Raw genomic sequence first — 11,380 nt, 5'->3', positions numbered from 1 at the left:
CGGTTGGCCGAAATCTTACGTAGACCTTATAGTTATCTGAACGTCTTTTATATCGGCCATGGAGAACTCGTTATTTAAGAAAAGAATCCAACTCGCTTTCGACCGTTCGATATGTTTTAAAACAACAATGGTATCTAACGGCCACTCATGTGGTATTCTCTATGTCCAATATCACTACAATTACATAAAATACGTATGTGCCTAGAAATATGTGCGTTTCGTGCAGTTACATGATGTTTGCTGTAATTACATAAACCACATATTTCGTTTAGAAGTACACAATATAATAAAGGAAGTTCGTGCAAAACATCATTGTAACTGCTCTGCATACATGTTCCGCTAATGTATTTAAATAATGATTTTTATTATTATTATTATTATTATTATTATTATTATTATTATAATATTATTATTATTCTTGTTATTATTCTTACTGCTACTAACGTCAATAGTATTCTTATTATTGTTATTGTTATTGTTATTATGAGTATTATGATTATTAGATTATTATTATTATTATTATCATTATTATTATTATTATTATTATAATGACTCGATGCAGTGATTGCAGGATGAAGATTTATGGATCAAGAAATTGATACTGTAGTTCCGTACCAAAACGCTATATGTTTGGTCATATGGTATATATTATATCATATCATATCATATCATATCATATCATATTATATTATATTAAATACAGACCCTGGACCCCTGAAATGCATCTTGATCCTCCCTGACTACATTTTTAATCGCCAGTTGGTATCTCGCTGTCGGGCAGTCTACTAGAGGTACACTGCAGAACACATCCGTGATGGTTTTGTATTCGATTCTGATTGGCTGAGATGTGTAACGTTTGACTAGATTTTGACACCCGCTCCGTACGACAGGTGTGGGAGGTGGCGAACCGGATGGACGTGCTTGATCCTTCAGTGGACTTAAGCATATAAATAGAGGTTTTGGTGGGTAGCCTTTTTCACAACACAGACACACCAACGTCACGCTTGCAAGGTAAGTTTGAGGTAAAATGGTAACTTCACTTGTTTTTTTATAACGACATCACTAGAGCACATTTATTTGTTGATCGTCGGGTATTGGATGTCAAACATTTGGTAATTCTGACATATTCTTAGAGAAGAAACCCACTATATTTTGTTATTAGAAGAAAGAGATCGTTATACGCACCATTTCACAGACATGATAGCACAAACCTAGGCCTTTGATACATCGATCGGGCATCATCGAGAGTTACCTACTGGGGTACGTCCAACCCCTGTATTTCCTTTGCTTCAAAGGGCATCGTATTAATTAGCTCATAAATATATATTAAATACATTTAATTAGAAGGAAGGAAAATAAAGTAAAAAGAGAAAAAAAAAAAGAAAAAAAAAAGGAAAATCGAAAGTTAGCATTAAAGATAACTAAAATAAAAGTAAAGATTTTAAACGTTTATGCTCTCTACGTATTAAAGAAGAATAATCGTACACAACCGATGGTATTTAATATAAACGTGAATTATACGTGTAGGTCGCGCACAATGGTCGCTTGTTGGTTTTGCATATATCTATGTTTAAAGGCTAATTATTTGAAATAGGAAAGCAAATTCTTAAACTTAGTGATAATCAAAGAGTTATTTTCAAAAATGAAAATTGTTTCACTTCTGCCGGTGTATAGGACGGCTCCCCACATCATGACACTCCCTCCACCGAGTCTGTCGACTTGAGCGACACAGTTGTTGGCAAAACGTTCATTACGGCGTCTGTAAACACGTTGTCGTCCATCACGTCGCTTTAGAAGGAAACGTGACTCGTCGCTGAACCATACTCGCCGCCAGTTTCCCAAGTTCCACCCATGTACATTCGTGCACCAGCGAACACGTAAATGTCGATGTTGATGTCGCAGGACGGGGCCAACATACGGTCTCCTAGCCCGTAAACCAGCTTCTCTAAGTCGGTTCCGAATGGTTTGTGCAGATACCATTCTCAAACCAGGTATGCGTCCAGCAGTGTTCGTTGCTGTGGCAGTTCGGTGACGTAAGTGCAGAACCCGGATGTAGTTGTTATGCGAGATCTTCCACTTCTGGACCGGTTTTCAGCTGATTGAAACTGCTGGTACCTGTTCCAGAGACGTGAAATGGTGCTCTGATGGACGTTCATGTGGCGTGCGACTGGTTACTGCAATTCACCTAACTGGAGGCGGCCTATTGCAATGTTTCGATTCGGCAGGTTTAGTCTTGGCATCTTGTAACTCGTCTACGTCGAAAGGGAAATGAGGCATCATTGCGAGCATTGTAGCTGTAAATACCTATCACTACCCCAATCTGTTCCCCGAGTTTCACGTGCATTCGCCAAACTCTGACCATTTCACGCCAATTTCCTTCAATTGTGTCACAACGTGCGTTACATTTGTTTTAGGGCATGATACTCATTCCAGGAACATTAACAAACATGGTCATTCAACAACATTGTACAGAAAAAAACTATATTTTGTAAAATCAAACACTTTTCTTCTTTCCCTATCACCTATGTGTTTCTATTTTTGACAGAGTATATATATATATATATATATATATATATATATATATATATATATATATATATATATGACACAATGAAAATTAGTATTACTATTATTTTTGACAGAGCTAGAAATGACTTTGTAATCGCTCATTTTGCACTTTTGGTAGCTTTTATATTTCAGACTTTGTTATATCTCTCATTTTAATGAATTCTTTCAGCAAGGAAGTACACCATGTTGAAAGAAGCGCTGTTGTTTCTTATCGTGTCTCTGGCTGTAGTTGTTATAACGGAAGCACGTGGCCGGTGCGACCGCAATGGAGCAGACGGATGTAGCATCCCCGGTAAACTCCCCTTTTTCTACAAGAAACGGTTTAAGGCAGCATGTAACAAACACGACATCTGTTACTACTGTGTAAGTATTTCACGTAACCTATACACACGTTACCACTGTGTGAGTATTTCACGTAGCCTATACACACGTTACCACTGTGAGTATTTTACGCGGCCTATACATACATTACCACTGTGTGAGTATTTCATGTAGCCTACACATATGTTACCACTGGGTGAGTATTTCACGTAGCTTATACATACGTTACCACTGTGTGAGTATTTCACGTAGCCTATACATACGTTACTACTGTGTGAGTATTTCACGTAGCCTATACATATGTTACTAATGTGTATTTCACGTAGCCTATGCATACGTTACCACCGTGTGAGTATTTCACGTAGCCTATACATACGTTACCACCATGTGAGTATTTCACGTAGCCTATACATGCGTTACCACCGTGTGAGTATGTCTCGTAGCCTATACACGTGTGTTACTTCTGTGTGAGTATTTCATGTAACGGAAATGACGTGTGTTACTTCTGTGTGATTATTTGATATAAGAAACACGACGTCTGAGTATTTGATATATTATGTATTAAATATATGTGGTGGGACCAACCAATTAATTTGAGAGATCGACATGTTTGAGTTTTCGAGGTTTGCGTTTTGAGTCTCTGAATATGAACGACAACACCGTAACATATGGTCAGGGCCGTGTCTCTGCAAAATGAAGTCGAATTGGCATTTGACAAAACAGTGGTTGATTCCACGAATCTCTGTCTACTGCCTCATCTATAGGAGGACAGCTACTCACGGGGATATCCTTTACTGGATATTGCTGCCATGTTGCACCGTCAAACAGAGGACAGACACTCCCTAGTTTGCTGAATCACTAAACAAACCTGCAGTTGTTATCAGTTAGCAGCCCTCATGCTTGAGTACAGCCTCGTGTAGTGACACTAAACAAACCTCCAGAGTTGTTATCAGTTAGCAGCCCTCATGCTTGAGCACCGCCTCGTGTAGTGACACTAAACAAACCTGCAGTTGTTATCAGTTAGCAGCCCTCATGCTTGAGCACCGCCTCGTGTAGTGACACTAAACAAACCTGCAGAGTTGTTATCAGTTAGCAGCCCTCATGCTTGAGCACCGCCTCGTGTAGTGACACTAAACAAACTGCAGAATCAGTTAGCAGCCCTCATGCTGAGCACCGCCTCGTGTAGTGACACTAAACAAACCTGCAGAGTTTTTATCAGTTAGCAGCCCTCATGCTTGAGCACAGCCTCGTGTAGTGACACTAAACAAACCTGCAGAGTTGTTATCAGTTAGCAGCCCTCATGCTTGAGCACCGCCTCGTGTAGTGACACTAAACAAACCTGCAGTTGTTATCAGTTAGCAGCCCTCATGCTTGAGCACCGCCTCGTGTAGTGACACTAAACAAACCTGCAGAGTTGTTTTCAGTTAGCAGCCCTCGTGCTTGAGCACAGCCTCGTGTAGTGACACTAAACAAACCTGCAGAGTTGTTATCAGTTAGCAGCCCTCATGCTTGAGCACAGCCTCGTGTAGTGACACTAAACAAACCTGCAGAGTTGTTATCAGTTAGCAGCCCTCATGCTTGAGCACCGCCTCGTGTAGTGACACTAAACAAACCTGCAGAGTTGTTATCAGTTAGCAGCCCTCATGCTTGAGCACCGCCTCGTGTAGTGACACTAAACAAACCTGCAGAGTTGTTATCAGTTAGCAGCCCTCATGCTTGAGCACCGCCTCGTGTAGTGACACTAAACAAACCTGCAGAGTTTGTTATCAGTTAGCAGCCCTCATGCTTGAGCACAGCCTCGTGTAGTGACACTAAACAAACCTGCAGAGTTGTTATCAGTTAGCAGCCCTCATGCTTGCCTCGTGTAGTGACACTAAACAAACCTGCAGAGTTGTTATCAGTTAGCAGCCCTCATGCTTGAGCACCGCCTCGTGTAGTGACACTAAACAAACCTGCAGAGTTGTTATCAGTTAGCAGCCCTCATGCTTGAGCACAGCCTCGTGTAGTGACACTAAACAAACCTGCAGAGCTGTTATCAGTTAGCAGCCCTCATGCTTGAGCACAGCCTCGTGTAGTGACACTAAACAAACCTGCAGAGCTGTTATCAGTTAGCAGCCCTCATGCTTGAGCACCGCCTAGTGTAGTGACACTAAACAGACCTGCAGAGCTGTTATCAGTTAGCAGCCGTCATGCTTGAGCACCGCCTCGTGTAGTGACACTAAACAAACCTGCAGAGTTGTTATCAGTTAGCAGCCCTCATGCTTGAGCACCGCCTCGTGTAGTGACACTAAACAAACCTGCAGAGTTGTTATCAGTTAGCAGCCCTCATGCTTGAGCACAGCCTCGTGTAGTGACACTAAACAAACCTGCAGAGCTGTTATCAGTTAGCAGCCCTCATGCTTGAGCACCGCCTAGTGTAGTGACACTAAACAGACCTGCAGAGTTGTTATCAGTTAGCAGCCGTCATGCTTGAGCACCGCCTCGTGTAGTGACACTAAACAGACCTGCAGAGTTGTTTTCAGTTAGCAGCCGTCATGCTTGAGCACCGCCTCGTGTAGTGACACTAAACAGACCTGCAGAGTTGTTTTCAGTTAGCAGCCCTCATGCTTGAGCACCGCCTCGTGTAGTGACACTAAACAAACCTGCAGAGTTGTTATCAGTTAGCAGCCCTCATGCTTGAGCACCGCCTCGTGTAGTGACACTAAACAAACCTGCAGAGTTGTTTTCAGTTAGCAGCCCTCGTGCTTGAGCACAGCCTCGTGTAGTGACACTAAACAAACCTGCAGAGTTGTTATCAGTTAGCAGCCCTCATGCTTGAGCACAGCCTCGTGTAGTGACACTAAACAGTTAGCACCTGCAGAGTTGTTATCAGTTAGCAGCCCTCATGCTTGAGCACCGCCTCGTGTAGTGACACTAAACAAACCTGCAGAGTTGTTATCAGTTAGCAGCCCTCATGCTTGAGCACCGCCTCGTGTAGTGACACTAAACAAACCTGCAGAGTTGTTATCAGTTAGCAGCCCTCATGCTTGAGCACAGCCTCGTGTAGTGACACTAAACAAACCTGCAGAGTTGTTATCAGTTAGCAGCCCTCATGCTTGAGCACCGCCTAGTGTAGTGACACTAAACAGACCTGCAGAGTTGTTATCAGTTAGCAGCCGTCATGCTTGAGCACCGCCTCGTGTAGTGACACTAAACAGACCTGCAGAGTTGTTTTCAGTTAGCAGCCCTCATGCTTGAGCACAGCCTCGTGTAGTGACACTAAACAAACCTGCAGAGCTGTTATCAGTTAGCAGCCCTCATGCTTGAGCACCGCCTCGTGTAGTGACACTAAACAAACCTGCAGAGTTGTTATCAGTTAGCAGCCCTCATGCTTGAGCACCGCCTCGTGTAGTGACACTAAACAAACCTGCAGAGTTGTTATCAGTTAGCAGCCCTCATGCTTGAGCACAGCCTCGTGTAGTGACACTAAACAAACCTGCAGAGTTGTTATCAGTTAGCAGCCCTCATGCTTGAGCACCGCCTCGTGTAGTGACACTAAACAGACCTGCTGTTATCAGTTAGCAGCCCTCATGCTTGAGCACCGCCTCGTGTAGTTACCTGCAGAGTTGTTTTCAGTTAGCAGCCCTCATGCTTGAGCACCGCCTCGTGTAGTGACACTAAACAGACCTGCAGAGTTGTTTTCAGTTAGCAGCCGTCATGCTTGAGCACCGCCTCGTGTAGTGACACTAAACAGACCTGCAGAGTTGTTTTCAGTTAGCAGCCCTCATGCTTGAGCACCGCCTCGTGTAGTGACACTAAACAGACCTGCAGAGTTGTTTTCAGTTAGCAGCCCTCATGCTTGAGCACCGCCTCGTGTAGTGACACTAAACAGACCTGCAGAGTTGTTTTCAGTTAGCAGCCCTCATGCTTGAGCACCGCCTCGTGTAGTGACACTAAACAGACCTGCAGAGTTGTTTTCAGTTAGCAGCCCTCATGCTTGAGCACAGCCTCGTGTAGTGACACTAAACAAACCTGCAGAGTTGTTTTCAGTTAGCAGCCCTCATGCTTGAGCACAGCCTCGTGTTATCAGTTAGCAGCCCTCATGCTTGAGCACCGCCTCGTGTAGTGACACTAAACAAACCTGCAGAGTTGTTATCAGTTAGCAGCCCTCATGCTTGAGCACAGCCTCGTGTAGTGACACTAAACAAACCTGCAGAGTTGTTATCAGTTAGCAGCCCTCATGCTTGAGCACCGCCTCGTGTAGTGACACTAAACAGACCTGCAGAGTTGTTATCAGTTAGCAGCCCTCATGCTTGAGCACAGCCTCGTGTAGTGACACTAAACAGACCTGCAGAGTTGTTTTCAGTTAGCAGCCCTCATGCTTGAGCACCGCCTCGTGTAGTGACACTAAACAGACCTGCAGAGTTGTTTTCAGTTAGCAGCCCTCATGCTTGAGCACAGCCTCGTGTAGTGACACTAAACAAACCTGCAGAGTTGTTTTCAGTTAGCAGCCCTCATGCTTGAGCACAGCCTCGTGTAGTGACACTAAACAAACCTGCAGAGTTGTTATCAGTTAGCAGCCCTCATGCTTGAGCACCGCCTCGTGTAGTGACACTAAACAAACCTGCAGAGTTGTTATCAGTTAGCAGCCCTCATGCTTGAGCACAGCCTCGTGTAGTGACACTAAACAGACCTGCAGAGTTGTTATCAGTTAGCAGCCCTCATGCTTGAGCACCGCCTCGTGTAGTGACACTAAACAGACCTGCAGAGTTGTTTTCAGTTAGCAGCCCTCATGCTTGAGCACCGCCTCGTGTAGTGACACTAAACAGACCTGCAGAGTTGTTTTCAGTTAGCAGCCCTCATGCTTGAGCACCGCCTCGTGTAGTGACACTAAACAGACCTGCAGAGTTGTTTTCAGTTAGCAGCCCTCATGCTTGAGCACCGCCTCGTGTAGTGACACTAAACAGACCTGCAGAGTTGTTTTCAGTTAGCAGCCCTCATGCTTGAGCACCGCCTCGTGTAGTGACACTAAACAGACCTGCAGAGTTGTTTTCAGTTAGCAGCCCTCATGCTTGAGCACCGCCTCGTGTAGTGACACTAAACAGACCTGCAGAGTTGTTTTCAGTTAGCAGCCCTCATGCTTGAGCACAGCCTGGTGTAGTGACACTAAACAAACCTGCAGAGTTGTTTTCAGTTAGCAGCCCTCATGCTTGAGCACCGCCTAGTGTAGTGACACTAAACAGACCTGCAGAGTTGTTTTCAGTTAGCAGCCGTCATGCTTGAGCACCGCCTCGTGTAGTGACACTAAACAGACCTGCAGAGTTGTTTTCAGTTAGCAGCCCTCATGCTTGAGCACCGCCTCGTGTAGTGACACTAAACAAACCTGCAGAGTTGTTTTCAGTTAGCAGCCCTCATGCTTGAGCACAGCCTCGTGTAGTGACACTAAACAAACCTGCAGAGTTGTTTTCAGTTAGCAGCCCTCATGCTTGAGCACCGCCTCGTGTAGTGACACTAAACAGACCTGCAGAGTTGTTATCAGTTAGCAGCCGTCATGCTTGAGCACCGCCTCGTGTAGTGACACTAAACAGACCTGCAGAGTTGTTTTCAGTTAGCAGCCCTCATGCTTGAGCACCGCCTCGTGTAGTGACACTAAACAGACCTGCAGAGTTGTTTTCAGTTAGCAGCCCTCATGCTTGAGCACAGCCTCGTGTAGTGACACTAAACAGACCTGCAGAGCTGTTATCAGTTAGCAGCCCTCATGCTTGAGCACAGCCTCGTGTAGTGACACTAAACAAACCTGCAGAGTTGTTTTCAGTTAGCAGCCCTCATGCTTGAGCACAGCCTCGTGTAGTGACACTAAACAGACCTGCAGAGTTGTTATCAGTTAGCAGCCCTCATGCTTGAGCACAGCCTGGTGCATCTTCATAAATCAAGGCTAATATTCGTTCCTCGTATTCAGCCTTGATACATGTCGTCAAGAAATCGTGCCACAAAATGCTTAAATTTCATTGGATGCGATGAGATCTGATTGCAACGAATTGCAACGCTCCTTACAGATTCCCTTGTTATTGTAAACAAAGATGGCAGCGTCAGCGTCCGGCGGTTAATTTTTGATATTGCTTTCAAGATTGTCACATGTTACCGATGCTGTGATTGGTCAGCGATGTCATCATGTAAGGGACATAATCGGTGTTACTAATTTTCTTCCAATAGAGGGCGCTAGTAGTGGATATCAGTAATGTTGACTACATGTATCAAGGCTGAATACGAGGAACGAATGAGCCTCGTGTAGTGGCACTAAACAAACTTGCAGAGTTGTTATCAGTTCGTACTACATATAACAAGTAACTTGGAATACGTCTGAGGTGAACCTAACTCAAAGAATGATTTCAAAAAGCATATTAGAAAGTTTATGAGGAACCATTTCCTAAACCGAAATATATTAAGCTACTACCACAAGTAACGACACTAAGCCATGGGACATAAGGCTGGTAGGTACAGGGTTCACAGCCTGGCACCGGCTCCTACCCAGGGAGGGTTTTAACGAATCAGTGGGTAGGTGTAAGACCATTACACACTCTTCTCTCTCACTAACAACTAGCCCACTCTCCTGGACAGACAACCCAGATAACTGATGTGTGTGTTCCCATGACAACGTGCTTGAACCTTAATTGGATATAAGCACGAAGATAAGTTGAAGTGAAATCAAATAAGGTAGCGACACGACAATTGCCCGAATCTGGATTGCAACGTTTATTCATATTAGCATTACTGCCAAACAACTACATAGGGTTGCAAACGAATCGCCAATCATTTTTACATGGGTTACAAGTAATGTTGTGGGTAGAATAATGAAATTACATCGTGAACAATGTTCAGGCCAGCTCGTTTTGCACGAATTTCTCTATCCTTTTAGGCCGAATTTAAGGATTTTCTTCAGGACTTGAAGGGGGGAGTTGACCACCCCCCTGTCCCCTGCCTCGTACCCTTATGGAACTGTGTATTCAAAGTTTGTGTTGCAATTACAGGGTAGTACCTCACCACGTCACCAGTGCTTCTAGATTGTAGTAGCACCACTCCCCTGGCTAGTGATATTCAATATCGGGCTAGTAAATAACTACTATTGCCACGCCCGACGGCTAGTGAAAACAAATCAGTAGATTTTATAAAGATTGTAGATGCAGCCCTGCGTCACTCGAAAGTCGGGCGACTGTTGAAACTGTGTATTTAGTTTGTGTTGCATGTATGTGTATTTAGTTTGTGTTGCATGTATGTGTATTTAAAGTTTGTGTTGCATGTATGTATATTTAAAGTTAGTGTTGCATGTATGTGTATTTAAAGTTCGTGTTGCATGTATGTGTATTTAAAGTTTGTGTTGCATGTATGTGTATTTAAAGTTTGTGTTGCATGTATGTGTATTTAACGTTTGTGTTGCACTTACAGGGTAGCGCTCGACACGTCAGCCGGAAGTCGTGCGACAGTTACTTCCTGTCCAACATGAAGAAGACGTGCAACTGCCTGACGCCATTTTGTAATCGTACTGCCTGGGTCTACTACCTCGCCGTTAGGGCCGGCGGTCACAAGTACTTCCAAAATCAGTCGGCGTGGTTTTGCAACCAGAGTTGGGTTCCCAGTTGCATGAAATAGGCCAAACATTCGCAAAGAGGGAGGTAACTCCACGTTTTGAGAATAAACAAGGCAACACAATTGTTTTTGTTTTAATCTTCACTTATCATATAGCAGATAGGATAGCACATGCCACGGCCTTTGGCGTACAAGTCGTGGTTCACTGGCTGGATAGTCTGTTCAACACATTGGGTAGTTTAACCTAACCATTCGGTCGACATGGGGTGTTTCCGTAACATCAGTAAGAAAGCTGAATTAGATACTGGCTGTTTATTAAATGTAAGTGCAATAAATTAAACTAAATAAATGACAAATCTTAATTTGTATTTATATAAATGTATTAATAAATAATTTGAATATGTCAGAAAAAACACAACATGTCACATGTCTTCATACGAAACGAAATGAAACTGTCATATCATAAAGAGATTATTTGAATATTTGAGATGTCATGGATCACCAATTCGAGGGAGATATAGTTAACACTGAGGGACGGGGGCAGGACGGCGCTCGCTTCCCTAAAGGCAAAGCTAGCCAAATTGTCAAATAAGGGTTTCATTGTCCTGGGTCCTGTTTCTCGAAGCGGTCTTAGCGATAATATCACACACAAATTTCATAAGTTAGGAGATCATAGTGTGATCGCTTGATGGAACGGGGCCCTGTTAACTAGTTAAAACTGTTTTTTGTGTGTATGTGTGTGTGTGTTTTAGCTAATATTACATTTAATTCCTATTCGGACATGCCTGTTCGGTTTTAAATTGAAATAATTAAACTTCGTATCCTTTTAGCAGAATAATTATTAGTATGCAATTTGTTTTGTTTTGTTTCCATGATTCTGTAAAGAAAAACAACACTGAATAGGAATTAAAGAGACATACCTTAGTTT

General features: G+C 43.5%; 1 protein-coding gene across 2 annotated transcripts; it reads left to right on the top strand.

The window, feature by feature from the left end:
- Positions 1 to 901: 901 nt before the first annotated feature.
- LOC121386945 (conodipine-P2-like) lies at positions 902 to 10,575 on the top strand. Of its 2 annotated transcripts, none has more exons than XM_041518004.1 (3): positions 902 to 1,011; positions 2,738 to 2,931; positions 10,312 to 10,575. In XM_041518004.1, the coding sequence occupies exons 2-3, from the start codon at positions 2,752 to 2,754 to the stop codon at positions 10,513 to 10,515; spliced, it is 384 nt and encodes a 127-aa protein (XP_041373938.1). In that variant the 5' UTR covers positions 902 to 1,011; positions 2,738 to 2,751; the 3' UTR covers positions 10,516 to 10,575. The 2 variants fall into 2 exon arrangements, with proteins under 2 accessions (XP_041373938.1, XP_041373937.1); XM_041518003.1 differs by having other exon boundaries at positions 989 to 1,022.
- The last annotated feature ends 805 nt before the right edge of the window (positions 10,576 to 11,380 follow it).

This window comes from Gigantopelta aegis, chromosome 12 (genome assembly GCF_016097555.1).
Source record: "Gigantopelta aegis isolate Gae_Host chromosome 12, Gae_host_genome, whole genome shotgun sequence".
NCBI classification, from domain to species: Eukaryota; Metazoa; Mollusca; class Gastropoda; order Neomphalida; family Peltospiridae; genus Gigantopelta; species Gigantopelta aegis.
The sequence above is the reverse complement of the archived record's forward strand: the minus strand, read 5'-3'. Positions and strand labels throughout refer to the sequence as shown.

Excerpts from the sequence above, each read along its gene's own strand:
- LOC121386945 (XM_041518004.1), top strand. The coding sequence starts at position 2,752 with ATGTTGAAAGAAGCGCTGTTGTTTCTTATCGTGTCTCTGGCTGTAGTT. Across the intron at positions 2,932-10,311 it reads ACGACATCTGTTACTACTGT|GGTAGCGCTCGACACGTCAG; the intron begins GTAAGTATTTCA and ends TTGCACTTACAG.